The sequence below is a fragment of the Phodopus roborovskii genome, unplaced genomic scaffold (assembly GCF_943737965.1).
Source record: "Phodopus roborovskii unplaced genomic scaffold, PHOROB, whole genome shotgun sequence".
Classification (NCBI taxonomy): domain Eukaryota; kingdom Metazoa; phylum Chordata; class Mammalia; order Rodentia; family Cricetidae; genus Phodopus; species Phodopus roborovskii.
Genome location: NW_026126433.1, coordinates 43,173,178 through 43,189,135, shown reverse-complemented (window position 1 = coordinate 43,189,135; position 15,958 = coordinate 43,173,178). Strand labels below are relative to the sequence as shown.

At 48.2% G+C, this 15,958-nt stretch overlaps 1 protein-coding gene across 1 annotated transcript; it reads left to right on the top strand.

Annotated features, from left to right (window-relative positions):
* The first annotated feature begins 9,388 nt into the window (after positions 1 to 9,388).
* Slamf8 (SLAM family member 8) lies at positions 9,389 to 15,707 on the top strand. Its single transcript, XM_051185765.1, has 4 exons — positions 9,389 to 9,734; positions 12,272 to 12,580; positions 12,660 to 12,767; positions 14,410 to 15,707. The coding sequence occupies exons 1-4, from the start codon at positions 9,389 to 9,391 to the stop codon at positions 14,472 to 14,474; spliced, it is 828 nt and encodes a 275-aa protein (XP_051041722.1). The 3' UTR covers positions 14,475 to 15,707.
* Positions 15,708 to 15,958: the final 251 nt, after the last annotated feature.

The window sequence follows — 15,958 nt, the reverse complement described above, 5'->3', positions numbered from 1 at the left end:
CAAAGGAGACATCAATGTTATCTTCCAGGCACCGTGGACCCGATAACATCTTATATAGTGGCTCCCCAGACTCCCCAACACCAACACTGTCATTATTACCTGGTGCTTATAGAAAAGCAGCTGTTCAGACCCAACCCCAGACCTGCTGGATGACAATCTGAATTTCAATATGATCCCCAGGCAAATTGCAAGTGCTTTTCAAATGGGCTGATCTGTTTACAAGATACATCATGGAAATGCATCCATCCCCTTAATTGCCTTTGGTTCTGCCCCGAAGATGGGGAACTAGAAAGACACCCACGCTATCATTTACTGTTCACTTCTATACCCTTTCCCTCCTTCCCTTCTCCCACCCCAACCCCTTTCCTCCCTCACCCTGGTTTCTCCAACCACCAATCTAGTCCATGTCCAGGAAACACTGAGCCTCTCTCTTTGGAGAGCCTGTTGAGCAGTCCAAGCCAGATATTCTAGAGGCAGAGGACCCCATGGGTCAGCCAGAGTGTGCTTGTGGACCCCAAGCCTTTGCTACTCCCTTGATAGAAAAAACTGTCCCCTTAATAAAATACCAAAACACAGACATGTCAGCTCATGAAGGAAAACACTGTTACTAAAGCCCTGGGAGCCTCCAGCCCCTCCCTTCCAGTTGTTCCCAGGGACAGAGCACCTCTTGCTCAGGCGTCCCACTTCCCCTACACCAGTGACCCAGGTTGGTGCTGGTCTGTGAATTGCTTTCAAGAAAGCAGTGATAAATACAAAAGTTATGGCAAATATTTAGAAACTTGTATAGCAACCTGACAGTAATTTTATGTTTTTTAATACAATCATAAAAAAATAGAGCTTATATTTTGTAGGTGTGCCTTTTTTATTTCGTTTTTCTAGTAATTTGTTTTTATTACAGTCTACAAAAGTACAAGTCCACAATGGGTTGGAAATTTAAAAAACAAACAAACTAATAACAGGTTGTTTGGCTCAGATGGATAAGAAACCCATCTACGCGCACACACACACACACACATACACACACACACACACACACACATACCACTTCTAGCTACTCAGGAACTTTGCTCTCTCCCTGGTATCTTTGCAGACCTGTGTGCACAACTGAAAATATCCTTTTCCCTCAGTTTAGAAAGGAATAAACTGCAAATTTTTTTGTCAAAAAATTAACCATTACTAAGTAAAAGAAATGAAAACTCCCCCCAAAGTGCAGGGAGTAGAGTTATCTGAAGATGCCCATACTTGTCAGCCCATACTGTCCCTGTTTTGTGGGGTGTTAGCATCCAGACCAAGACCTCACATACAGTCTGGGGGGATGTATCTCACAGCAGAAAAGGGACACCATCAGTTCTCAAGGGAGAGACTCTGTTGACACTGAGGAAGGGCATTGGAGAGTACTGGAGACTGCTGGATGCCACCACAGGCATCTGATGATACTAGTCACGAGACTGTCCATCTGCAGCCCCACACATTCTATACTATGAAACATCCTTTTCTCTCCAAGTCAGAGTTAAATGCAAACCTTTATGCATGTAGAGAAATGCATTGACTGTGCCTTTTCTAGTGACCTGGGCTCTATAGACTCATACCACCTAAAGGACAAGACTTCAGTGTCTGGGTAGTTCAGCAACACTGAATTGCTTCTTAGAGAAGGGAGAAGGAAGCCCACAGCTGGGAGCCTCGTGGCTGCCCTCTGCTGGCCCTCTTCAGTACTCAGGTGTTAACGTGCTACCTACACTCGCTCTGACCCACTCATGGGTAAACTACATCTTAAAACGTGGGGACTGGGAGAGCAGCTCAGTTGGTACTTGCTAGACATGCAGGAAGTCCTGGCAGCACCTCAGAAAATGATGTGGTGATGGGTAGCTGGAGACAGGAGGATCAGAAGTTTAATGTCATCTTCAGCTACATTGTGAGTTCCAGAATAGTCCAGGCTATATGAATACCTGGTCATTGTTTTGTACATGACTATACAGTTTAGGTGCAAGACAAAACGGAAGCAAGAGGGTTGCATGCCTTAGGGTCCCTTTCAATTCCAGGTTGGTTTATATTTGGCTAAGAAATGAGGTCTACATTTCTATTTAAATGAGAAACTCTGTGTCATTTGTGGTCTCAGTTCCTTCCGAACTGCTGAAGGCAGCAGCAGCTTGCAGGACCTAGAGTCCTCAGCAAGTCTGCCTCTGCTTCTGCCTCTCACACTGCTCACAGAGCCTCTAGTTCAGGAAGTAGCCCATGTCTACTTATTTCTGGTATGTTTTCCACGTGGAACACACCAATAGTGATGGTCACTTTCCTCATCAATGCAGGATTGCTGCCACCCAGCATGTGAGTTCTGACCTCCAGCTTACACATGCTGGATGCTCTATAGGTGTTTCTTTGATGCAGTGGACTGTGGGAGCTAAGAACCCAACAAGTGTTGGTGAAGGATGAATGTATAAATGAGCTTCCAGTTCCCCCTCTCTACCTCAATAAAATCCCATGGTGGCCTGGTGTCCTTTAATGCAGCCTTCCTTCATATCTTTCTAAAGGTATCTCATGGCCCCAAAAGCAGAGGAGCCCTAAGATGGACACCCCACCCACCCACTCTCTTGCTGGTATCCCCTCCTACTTGCTCCTTCTCTCCCACTCTGTGCACCATGCCCCTGGCTCACTAAAGACATCGTCCCTTCTGCCTCCTTACAACAGGCTAGAGCCAGGGTGAGGTAGGAAATCTGAATGTGATAGAATTGTAGGAGACCTTGCCGGCACAGTCTCAGGGGCGATCGGTAAGGTACATCCAATGCACACATGCAGAAAGAGTGACAGTGGCTATTTCTAGGAAGTGGCTGAAGTGTATCCGCATGGTGTTTTACCTTGGGGGTCTGTCTTCCTGCAGTACCACAGCTGTACAAGAAGGCTGACTAGGGAGGGGCTGATGGGGCAGAGAGGGCCAGAGAAAGCAGATAATGAGGAACAAAAAGCCAATCAGGCATTTCAAAAGTTACAGTTCCGATAAAATTGAAACCGTGCTGGGGCCATAACAGGTAGAGTGCTTACTTAGCATTCACAAAGCATCTGATTCAATCCCCTAGTACCCCATAAACTGGAAGTGGTGGGGCACATCTATATTCTCAGCATTCAGGGGATAGAGACAGGAGGGGTCAGAAGTTCAAGGTCACTTTTTATTACCAGTGAGTTCAAGGCCAGCTTGTAACACATGAGGCCCCGTGAACATGAACTAGTCTCCTTCCAGTTAACTGATTAAGCAATTTCTCGCTTTTTAGAAACTTGTCTAGTAGGAATAACTCCAATCTGGTTTGGTCTGGTCAGGATCTCAGTCCACAACGCCCTCCTTCAAGTTTGATGGGGCAGTAGACTTCTGCCTGCTCTCTTCAGCCCCAGTTGTACATGTCCCCTCAGAGATGCACCTAGAGGCTACCCATTCCCCAGTACCACCTGGGGCCTTTCCCTTCTCTCCTGGTTCCCTAGGAGCTTGCTGAATGCCTCTTCCTCCACAGCCACTCTGCCTTAGCCTCTTTCCCTGCCCGGGTCTCCTCTCTCCCGGCCTTCTTGCCTTCTCTCAACCTTCTCACTTCTCCCTGCGGAAGAATCATGGTCCCAGGCTGCCGGTGCAGACTGGACATTACAAACACAGCTTGGCTCACCCTCACCCAATCGGTCCCAGCCTGAATCTCTGCACCAAGCAGCCCTGTGTTTTATGTTCAGGCAGGTTGCTTGGCCACCTGCTCACCCTTCCTGTAGCCAGTGGTAAAAATGGGCTAATGGTGAGACCCAGGCTGCAACACATGGCAGATGAAGCCACTTCTCCATCCTCAGTATGCGCGCTGCACGCAGGCTCCTCCTGACTCCAGCTTCCCAGAAAGGCCCCCGGGGAGACAGGAGTAGCAGCCCTAGCTGCCAGCTGCTCTCTTAATTAAGGAATGCAGGGAGTGGCCCCTTTGAACTCACCTGCTAATTTACTCTAACACACTCCCCCCTGTGGCTGGGTAATTAATGTGGTGTGAACCAGTGATTAGCAGCAGTTCTAGGGAGAAGCTGCCTGCCTCAAGACTTAACCCTTCCCCCGCACCTGGGATGGAGCACCTTCTCCTTTCGGTCTGCCTCTCTCCACTGTCATACAGCAGAAGGGAAGATTATGCCCCTTGGGGAGGTAGGATATTATATAGGTAGCCTTACCCATTCTCCCCCTTCTTTCTATTAGCTGACAGGGGGCGTGTTAAAGGACCACTGGGGGCAAACAACTGTGTGCCCCAAAGGACTTAAGGATCTGGCCCACTTTGCCTCGCCCTTGCATTCCCCACACCATGCTTGTCTTGTACATTCCCCGCACCAGCTGACAGCCGCTTTCAGGGCATCACCTCATGGGAAGCCTGCATTTGGCAGCACAGGGGCGGTAAGGGTGAAAGAGGCAAGCCCTCATGGAGTTCAACACCAAACACGCCTCTATCTCCCTCCGCGGCCATCTCTTTCCAGTCTCTGTCCACTTGCAGGCATGGTTCAAGTTTGAGCCTCACTCTGGACCAGATCCATGGTAAACCATGTTCACCATCAACACTGAGAGGGAGATCCAGTTCTTAACTCCCACACCTCAGGTGAACACATCGAAGCACAGAAGTTACTTTCCTCATGGCTTCGTGGCCAAACTGGGATCCAGGACGAATTCTAGCCACTGCATTAAAAACCGCTACTGCCTTCTGGCTTGTAGTCTAAGGCTCCCTCAGACACCCATCCTTCAACTAAGGCCTCCCAGCCTCCCACCCACTCACGCACCCAGGCCTTTGTCCTCCATCTCCCATGGCCTCCTGTGCACACTTTTAGCATTGTTCTTGTGACACTGATTGTAATGATTGTGACATTGATTGTAATTATTGTGTTTCGCATCCCATCTCCTCCTCTAACCTTCGAACTCCTTAAGGGCAGGGGCTAAGCCTTTCATCTCTGTGTCCCCAGCACCTGGCACCTAAATAGATGCTCAATAAATGCTTCATGAATAGATGACAGAATTGACAAGAGAGCCATAAATTAGTCTCCTCCCATGGCTTCTCTGTCCCACAGCCATAAACTTCCAACCTCTGCTGTGACTTCCCATCAGCCGATCTATTCTCCTCCAGACATTTCTTTCCTAGTTCAGGCCCTTCTGTTTCCCGGACTCCTTTCCTCTTCCTCTCCCAGCCTGCACTGCACAAAAACAGCCCCCTGCCTCCGAGCAGGGCTTCTTAGGCCATTGCTTCAGTCCACCAGTGACATGCATACCTGGTACAGTGCTTATTAGAACTAAGCTTCCCGGACCCATCTCCACCTACTAAGCCCACGACCCTGGGAACTCGGGTATTTAACAAGGAGAGAGACACTGCTCTTCAGAATACCTGAACCCAGTGGTCAGCCTGCGTGATCAGACTCCCCTCTCCCCTTCCACTCTTCCCACTATGGCTTCCAAAGACCACTCCCTGACCTCCCTCGTTCCTGGAGCCTACTTGGTACTTTCCCACTACAGACTCCACATACCCAACTCTTTCCTTGTGTTCAAGGCCCATCAGAACCTCTGGCCTTCTTTTTCTCTTCTTATCTAAACCATTCTCAAAGTCTCAGGCAATCCTTGCCCAGATCTACAGACACCTCCATTTCCACCCACCCCCATCCATCCATCCCTCAAGCAATGCCGACTGCCTGTGTGGGTCATTTGTCTAGAGAAAGGCCTGCTACCAGCAGCCTTCGCTTTTCCTGGTGTGTCTGTCTCTTCAGGCAGGGACCCTCTTCCCAACCTCTCCTGCTCACGAGCTCGTGTCCTATATGTCTAATCGCTGATTCAATGACACCAAAGACCAATACCCATTTGACTGACAAGCTAGAGACCGTGCAGGACAATACACGATGATCCAGTCAGGACATTAGGAACCTTTCTCAAGGGCAACATCTTGGAAAACTTCCCTGCTATGGATAGGGGTACTCAGTGGTAGAACATTCCAGAGGCCTTCCATTCCATCCCTAGTACTGGGGGGGCAAGAAGGGGAGGAGAGAATCATTTGAAATACTATAAACAGAACAAGAGTGAGGAGGGGGTGACTATGATGTAATAGACCCATGATCTGACCCTCTGGGATTCCAGCAGCCTGTGTAGCATCACACTGGCTTTAAATTCTTTCACCACAGATACTTCCACAAGGGCTACAAGAAGCTCAGCTCTGAGAATGGTTCTCAGCCTTACATAAAAGCAAAAAGGGGTAACCATGTCTACCAGTCATTCACTCACTTATCAGTTATTTATGAAATAATAAGCATGTCCAGTACAGAAACAAATACAAGTGTTGCTGTTAAACCACTTACAAAAACTATGAAGCTGTGACCAGCAAGATGGCAAGGGCGTAAGGGAAGAGTAAGTGCACATGGGTACAAAGGCTTGTCACTCTGCTTGTGATCAGCCTTACGGACAGCCTGGCTGGGTGCAGAGCTTTCCTGGGTCTGCAAGGATAGACAGAAGAGCATGCCTGCTTGGGAAGCCAAAACAATTTGTGCAAATGCCAAATGGATGGTTCTAAAAAGGGGTAACCTTGCTGGCATGGCCAGAGAGGAAAGGGCATATGGACAGCCAGCCTGGAGAAACTGGAAAGCCTCGAATGCTAAGCTTGGTGTTTAGTCTTTATCCAGTGGGCAGCAGAAGGTTTTCAAAAAATTTTAAGCAGAGGGGAAGTAACAATTGGAATTGCAGCTCAGAGGGCTCTCTGAGGCGATGATGGTGATTAGACACAGCCATGGGCAGGGTTGGATGCAGAGAGGCCTGGTGATGATCTACAAGGAGCACATGGGCTGTGTGGGTGTGCTTGTCACCATGCTCTGGCAAGCCATGTGCAGGGAAAAGAGGCTGACTTACAAGAATCTGCTCTTGAAAGCTCAGCTAGGCCTGGCCAGGACCATAGCCAACTTCCACTTTATTTGGGATGCTTTCACTTTCAAGACATCTTGTTTTGAGTCAAAATTCCTCCTTCTGAACATGGGACTTTCCAGCAGGACCACAGCTCCTTTTGTGTACTCATTTGGCCTAGGATATCCTAGTTTGTTTAGGGAGTCTTCCGAAGGGGATATCAGCCATGTGGTCCCTCTGGAGTCTTCTTCTCTGCGAAGGTAAGTGGAGCAGATAGACAGACAGCCTGTCCTAGGGGAGCTGAAAGCCCTTCCCTGGCTGCCCTCATCAGACCTCTAGACAGCTGCCTCTCAAAACAAAGTAAGAACCCAGAAGCTAAGAAGAAGTATAGACTGAAGCAAGCTCTGGGGCAACCTAAAGTGGGGTCTTGGATGAAATGGGGTAGCAGCACTAGTGGCATCTGTTCTAGGACCCAGAGCAGCTTAAGATGATGACAGTTTTTGAAAAAAAAGTTGGGTACAGGGATGATGGGGAGGGAGGTCAGTTAGTACTGACACATGGGAACTCTGTAGTCCATGGAGAAGAGGGGAGGGTAAAGCAAGGCAGGGTTCCCTATGTTCTGAGGAACCTATGGGAATGCTGGGGTCCCTCTCTGTACCTGTACAAGGGAAGATGGACATTGGGTAGAGAGGAGAGGTGACAGCAAATTAAACATGGTCTCTGTGGGCTTGAGAATCATCTTCAAATGCTTGGTGGCCCTTCATCAATCTGTGCCTGAGTCAACATGACAAGGTCAGCCCCTGCAGGACCAGGATGGAGTTCACAGACCCTCAAGACACTGTTGTATCCTTCAAGGATGCATAAGGACTAAACAAGGACTCACTACACTCTCAGACCTTCAATTGTTTTTAGAGAGATTCTTGCTGGCAACAGAGAACAGTTCAATGGTACTGATCCAGCCTCCTTGTCTTACTTAGAGAAGGAAGGTAAGAGACTGACAGTCACACAACTGATTTGTGGCAGAACCAAGACACAAGAGAACCTCAGTCTCAACTGACATCCCCTGTTAACACTGAAGCTGTGTCCTGTCAGGATGGAGATGGCTAGGCTCAGAGAGGACAAGGATATGGATAAGGACTAGAGTTATGGCCAGCAGAGTGGCAATCCAGAACAGGGCTCCTTATCCCAACTCCCAGCATTTGGATACATTACATATCAGCCCTAACCCTGTCCTGCACCCCCAGAGACTCCTATTCCAGGCTTGGGGCCAGTCCTCCACAAACTCAGTGCAATTCGCTGAGCTCCTGTGGTCTGGTATCAAACTGGGGCATTGCAAGTACATGGATGAAGACATTTGCTCTTGACCTGAATGAGTTCATGACCTAGCGGGAGATGTTGATTCAGAAACAGACAATAATAGGACAGGGGTGCTGACCCCTGATCACTGTGGGAAAGCAGAAAGAATGTATACTTGCCGTGAGAGACAGGAGAGGTTAGAGGTGATGGTGATACTTCCAGTGTAAGCACGAACATGGCAGAAAAGGACTCAGGAGGGCAGTCCAAGCAGGGTTGTCTTCCTCAGACTTCAAACTCCAAATGGTCCTCAGAAAACTCAGCATCTTGCTATCTCACCTCCTGTCTGTCTCTGTCCTTGTTTCAGATCGTGAATAATGTAGGCAATGAATCCCAAAGACCTGGGTACACTCTCTGAGTTCTCTCCTTCACTCTCCGGATCTAATCTAATACCACTGTTTGCTAATTACATTATTAATCTCTCTGTCTCAGTTTCCCCATCCTCACAGTTCCCTTCCTTTGTTCAAGTTTCCATCACCTCTCTCCCGTATTCATATAAACAGCCTCAGCCTTCATGCATTCTCCATGCCTCCTGCCATGACCATCTTAGGCTGGCATTTCATCACTTTCTCATTTAAACCCTACTGAGACACTGTGTGTATGAGCACACGTGTGTGCTCTTGTGTACACACACACACACACACACACACACACACACACACAATTGTTCTAGGACAAAAAGCCCAGAAAGCAATGCTGCTTCGTGGAACAGTGTGATCCCGCCAACTCTTGCCTGCTTACTTCCCGTCCACAGAACCACTTTCGTTTCCCCATGCTCTCTCCTTTGAATTCCTCTCGGTGTTGTCCCCTTAGCCTGTAGCTCTTCTCCATCCCTACTCCAGCAGCAACTGCTTGACTGGCTGATTCTTATTCCTCGTCCAGTTGTTTCTTCTCTGAGGCCACTCCAGGCTGAGCAAGGACCCCTATTAACCTATTTGTGTTCAGCCACTTATTCTCATCGTGATTCTTAATTTATTTTAGTGGCTGGCTTGAGGTCTGGTTTCTCCATGAACAGAGATCAGTTTCTCTTCCTGTTTTGTTCCCCTATCCATGACACACACTACTACAGCCTCAATTCAGTGCATCTGCTGGGTGGTGGAAGGACCCTAATTCAACTCTGTGCAACTGAGATGTTTGCCAGGAGTAGGACAAGACGCCTACACAGGCACATTCACCATGGTTTCTGTCCTTACAGCACTCCTTCCAATTGTGGTCGTCAGTGTCCAAGTGCTAAGCAAAGTGGGGGACTCAGTGCTGCTGGTGGCAGAGTGCCCTCCTAGCTTCCAAGTGCGGGAGGCCATCTGGCGATCTCTCTGGCCATCAGAGGAGCTCCTGGCCTCATTTTTCCAGGGTTCCTTGGAGACTCTGTATCACTCCCGTTTCCTGGGCCGAGTCCAGCTACATGGCAACCTCAGCCTGGAGCTTGGACCCCTGAAAAGTGGAGACAGCGGCAACTTCTCTGTTCTGATGGTGGACACAGGGGGTCGGACCTGGACCCAAACCCTCCATATCAAGGTATACGGTAAGTGTGCCCAACACTGGTTTCCTGAGTCTCCTCCTGCAAACAACCAGCCAAGCATCTGGAGCCATGGGAGCCTGGGAGGACTAGGTTCCAGAAAAGAATGGCCTTTGGCCACTTTGTTAAAGTCAAAAGCTGCTCCCAGTAAGTCACATCTAAAAAATAGAGCTTCCCACACACTTCCCAGGCAAGCACCTCACGAAGCAGCCACTTCACCAGCCTCTCTCTACATACTAAGAACCAATTCTACCAGAGTTCTAACCCAACGCCCCCCCCCCCGACCTTCCCCACCCCTATCACCTCCCAGCCTTACTTTTCCTAAAAGATCCTGTGTTGGGTATGGTAATATATGCATGTAATCCTAGCACTTGGGAGTCTGAGGCAGGAGGGTTGCTGTGGGTTCAAGGTCAACCTGAGCTGCATCACTTCAGAGCTAAAAATAGTCACTCTTTATTTCTTAGGGTCCACAGGGTGGGCTTTACTCCACAATGCCAGCATCATCGTGTGCAGCTGTGTTTATCCCTGCAGCTGGAGTAGATGAATTGGCTAAGGATGGGATGAGGATAGAATGAGCTCTCTCTCTTTCTCTCTTCCTCCTTCCTTCTCTCTCCCCCTCTCTCCTTTTTCCTCCCTCTCCCCCTCCCTCTCCTGCCCTGCACTATCTCCACCCATTTCTGTTGCTCCAAGCCTTTTTAACTCCCATTCATCTCATCTACCTAATGGCTTAGACAAAAATGTGAGTTGGGCCCACACCAGTATTTCAGCAAAAGCTCAAAAACTGTGAAAGGTTGCAGAGGGTCCAAATTTAAGAACGCAAAGTGGGAACAGAGGCTGGAAAGAGGATGCAGGAGAGTGGCTGTGAGCACACTGGGAGGGTTCTCAAAGCCCCAGAGGCAGCTAGCTGTCTTACCTGCCCTTGGGTGAGCCATTCAGGATTCTGATTTACAGCTAGAGGATGCACTTCCAGAAACATGGAGGCCTGAAGCAAGTTGTACATCTCAGCAGGCAGAATGCTGGCTGGATTTCAGCACTTATTCATTAGCCCCTACCCCAGTGCCCTTGTACAGTGAATGACCGCCACAGCCACCATGGCCCAGGAGCCTCTCCCTTACTCTGTCTCAGCTGCTGCACATGTAAAACAAGGACATTGAGTGTGGTAATGCATGCAGCACCCACACCACTAAGCCCTAAAATGCCTTGTTCTCGGTATCTGAATTACAGATTTTAAGGAAATTGCTGTTTTATTGCTTCCAAATACATAGCGTGATTAGAACTAATTGCAGGAAGCTGCCAAGCAGCCGTCCTTAGGAGCTCGGCTTTGACAATAGATAAGAATGATTTGAATTAGCAGATCGGTTACCAGAAATGTCGATGGGTGTTTCTACTGCGCCTGATCGTGTTTGGAGGCAGCTTGTCCTCTTAAGTGGTGTAAATATCCCCCCTGTAATCTCTGTTTATACTATTAGTATGCCCAGCAAATCATTTCTTTCTTCATATCACAAATCCCACCCGACTGAGCTGGCATTAACGAGGTTTCACTCTGCTTGACTTTGGAATGCTGTCAGAGACCCGGCCCTCCTGTTGTCATTATAATGCTCTCCCACTGGCCCCATTGCTAGAGACTCAGGATTTACTCATCAATCTATATAGGAATGAGGAGCCACTGCTTAGCATGCCAGGACACTAATTGGTTAGCAGCCCAGGTATCAAACACCAATTTGCCAGGACTAGAATGCTAAGGTTATGGAGATGACAGAGCCCCTCCCTCCAGGCTCCTCATTCACGGTATTATGCCCTTGCAATCATTTTCTTGTTCATCGTCACGTGTCAGTGTCTGTCTCTGTCACTAGACTGAAAGCTCCCGAAGTACAGGAATGTGTGTTCTTACCTGAACTAATAAATACTTGTCATCCCCTGTTGACTGACTGGCACCCTGTGAAAGTACTTCCAAAAGACACGAACAGAGTGAATGCCTGGAGAGTGGGTCATAGCTGAACTATCAGGGAAGGTGTCACAGTCAAGGCATGAAGCAGTGTGTCTGACTGGAAGGGGATGGAGGCAGAGGGGCGGTCTTAAAGGATGCATAGGAGGTTCCTAGGTGGGCAAGAAGGGAAAGAATAGGCCAGGCTTGGTGGTACACCCTGCAATTACAGCATTCTGAATGTGGAAGCAAGGGATTGTGGGTATGAGGGCAAGCCAAAATACAGACTACGACCTTCTTTAGAGGAAGTAGAGAGCATTTTTTATGTGCACAGATGATCCACACAAAAGCAGGCAATGTCTGAAACAGCAGCTCATGGTTGAGAGACCTGCAAACCAATGGAACAGGAAGGAGAGGGAGACCAGCAGAGTAAAGCTGGAGAGGCTGACACGAATTCTCCCATAAAAGCTTCAGATATCAAGCTAAAGAATCAGCAATGGGGAGATAAATGAGACTGAAGAACAAAAGAGGCATCTAACCATGCACAGGACCCAGACACAGAGCTGTGGATTCAGGCCAGCGGACCTCTAACCCACTCTGTTCTGCCCTTCTAACACAGATGCAGTACCCAAGCCTGTGGTTCAAGTGTTCACTGCTGCAACGGAAGAGGCTCAAGCCCCCCAAACCTGCCAGGTCTTCTTGTCCTGCTGGGCCCCCAACAGCAGTGATGTAACCTACAGCTGGCGACGGGAGGGGACAACGGATGCCGACGTAGTGGAACTGTATAGCCCTTTCTCAAACAGACAGGTGTTAAGAGTCTCGCTGGGACTGGGAGCCGAAGATGTAGCCTATACCTGCACTGCCTCCAACCCTGTCAGCTGGGATATGGCCACAGTCACTCCCTGGGAGAGCTGCCATCATGAGGCAGGTAGGTCAATGACTAATAACCTATGGTTTAGGGGCTATGACACATCAGACCATCCCTCACTCTACCCTCCATGTTGCAGCCTCTGGGAAGGCCTCCTACAAGGATGTGCTGCTGGTGGTCCTGCCAATCTCACTCTTCCTGATCCTAGCTGGTCTCTTTGGGGCATGGCATCACGGACCCTGCTCAGGTGGGAGTGTTATAAGTGTTGAACATGGGGAAAGGAGGTGGAAATGTTGGGAAGGAGCTGGGCTAGACCTCCTCCCTCTTAGATGTAAAGACCTGCCCCTTTGCAACTCCTGTCTCATGTCACTTTCGTCTCCAACCAGTCTGAATCACTTGATTTTTCTTCAGCAATTCTTCAAATGAGCTGCTGGCTCGCATTCCCCACAGGCCTGTGCACATTATATTCTCTCTGCCTAGGGCACACTTCTGTGATTTTCCCTTTCCACCTGGCCCTCTCAGGCTGAGTTTTCAAGGTGAGTGTGTTCCAGGAAGCCTTCTCTGACTCCCCCTCTATATGCCTACCTTCAGTCTAACATCCTTCCTTTAATCACCTTTGCCTACTCCATCCCAAGGACTTTTGAGCCTAACCAAAGCAAAGGCTGGGTCACGATGTGACATACCCAGTGGGTCCCTTGAGCATCGTGGCTCCTAAAACAGGAACAGCAGTGGTGAATAGTTATTCAGAAAAAAAAGTATTGATGAATCCAACTCACTTCTTGCCAACCATTCTTAAGAAAGAAACTCTCAGAGAAGCCCCACCCCCACTCCTAGCCAGTGGCTGATAGCATCAACTCCTACAGAAAAGTGGTGAGGAAAACCTGGTCAGATCAGGGTCTAGGCTCTACACACAGATAATTATCCATGCTCCTGCCCAGATACCCTTACCTTGCCCCTGAAGGGGCATCTCAGATGATAGAGGCTTCATGGCTGTCTTCATGCTGAGCTCGCTGGCCTTGCTATGTTAGTTGTATACTGGAAGACCAGGGTCTTATTCTGTGATGAGGCATTGGGCCCAGTAGTGAGAGGGACTTGTGCATTTTTCTCAAGGGACGGGAAAGCTGAGGTGGAGGTGGACAGCTTAGACTGCACTCCATTTAGGGGTCCTGTCCGTTAGGAAAATGGTCCAGCCCACAACCTTTGCTCCCCAAGATTTGTGGAAAGAGGGCAGGAGCCAAGAAAAGAGTGGTTTTTAAAAAACTATTTTATTGAGATATAAATCATAAGTGTTACAATTCACTTCATTACGGTGTACAATTTAATAGCTTTAAGTTAATCCAAAGCTTTACTTCCAACCCACAACCAATTTTTAGAACATTTCTATCACCTCCCCTACCAAAGAAAGACTATATCTATTTGGTCAACGCTCCTCAACTTCCCTGTGCTTCCCCCAGCCCTAGGCAACCAGGTATCTACTTTCTTTATCTATTCTGGACAGTTCACGTGAATGGAATCCCACTGGGTGGTTCTTTGTGATAGCCTCCTTTCACTTAACCTAGCATTTTAAAGGCTCACAAATGAGCAGCTGTGGCTACCAGGGATAATGTAAAAGCTCCACAATACTGTCCCGGGGCTGGTCCTAGCTCTGCCACAAGACTTCTTGTCCTGTAACCAGGCGCAGAAGGCACAGCTCTAACTCATAGTACAGGTGCAGATGACGTATAAACATATAGAAGAATGTCCTGTCCTTGAGAGACATCTCCTTTTCTTCCATGGTTTTAGAAAATAAGAAGGGTTGATTGGGTTCAGGACAACTAGTGTTCAGAGCCTGAGGCCAAGTATGCCAAGACTCTAAACACACTGGATGGGTAACCTTCTAATCTCCTCAGCAGGGAAAAGGAAGGAAGCTGGCACTGACAGAGTAGTTCCGGAGACAGAGAATCCCCTGGTGTAAGGTGTGCCATGAGAGACAACATAAACTGATGCTCGGATCATGATGAGACAGACACCCTGCCCAGTCACATGATGCTCTGTATCTGGAAACTTCCAGGATCCTCGTAACTTCCTCAAGTCTCCTGTCTGCCGATAGAGAAAAGCCAAGGAAGCCACCATCACCCTGGCTCCAACCTCCTCCCTAAGTTTTACACATGCTGGATCTTCCCTGGGCAAGGTGAACTAAGAGGTCACTTTCTTAAGAGCCCTGGACATTCTCTAGGATCCCCAGAGACGATGTTTATCCAAAACATTCATGTGTACAAGATGTTATGATAAGAAAAGTTGCAGAACAAGGCTAGATGAAGGGCAGGGCTTTTTCTTTCTGGCCTGAAGGACTTCCAGATCATCTGAGTTCAAGGTCCCTCAAAGGTAAATTGAGGTTTTAAGATGATGAAGGATAGCTGACATGCCATCTTGGGATGGAAGCCATGAGGGGATTGTCGTGTTTGTTTTGGTTTTGGGGATTTTGTTATTGTTTTTTGTTTTGAGGCAAGGTTTCTCTGTGTAGCAGCCCTAGCTATCCTAGAACTAACCCTGTACTAGGCTGGCCTTTAACTCACAGAGATCCATCTCCCTCTGCCACCGGAGTGCAAGGGATTAAAGATTTGCACCACCACCGCCCAGCTGAAAGCCATTTTTCTGGTAGCACCCTATTAATAGACATCTTCATCATCACCATTAACTCTCATGCCTCCTGCATGATCTGGAGTAGTATTTGAAAGTCTCTCTATACAGTCTACACAGTTGCCAGACAGGAAAAAAAAAAAAAAAAAAAAAGCAGAGCTTGACCCAGCCAACAACAAAGCCTTGCACAATGGCAAGAGAAGCAGCTAAGTTCAGGGTAAGTCTGTCTTCCTGAAACTGGGAGAATAAAGAGCATGAGGGAAACTGGAGGGAAGAGTACTGTGACATTTCAGAATCTGCCACATTCATTTTCATTTGCAAGTATAGAAGACCCGCCTAAGTTCACAGGGGAGAGCCAAGTTCCTACCACTCAACCATAGGATTGTGAAGGTTGTTTTGACCACTCAATGTTCAATTGTCAAGGTCGCCTTGACATCCCCCATAGAGGACATTGTTATGGCCATCTTTGGAAAATGCATCCTGCCATCGAATGATTCTGTTTTGAAAAAGTCTAGGCTGTTTATTGCTTGCTGCTTGGGAAAATAAAACACTTGATGAGTTAAACTTATCCTCAGGAAGTAGTAGCTGCTAAGGTTCATGCTTATTCCCATCCAAATGGAATGGGTTTTATCCTGGGGCTTCAGGCAGGCTTTGATAATAGAGAGAAAGGACATGTCGAAGAAGCAGAGATAGTTTTAAATATGTTTCCTAGGTGGCTTCAGATGCTCCACCCAGGAAGTCAATCCTGCCCTGACACCTTCCCTCTTCTGTCCAGTGCCAAGACAGTCACCTGAGACAAATGATGGGCAAAATCCACTG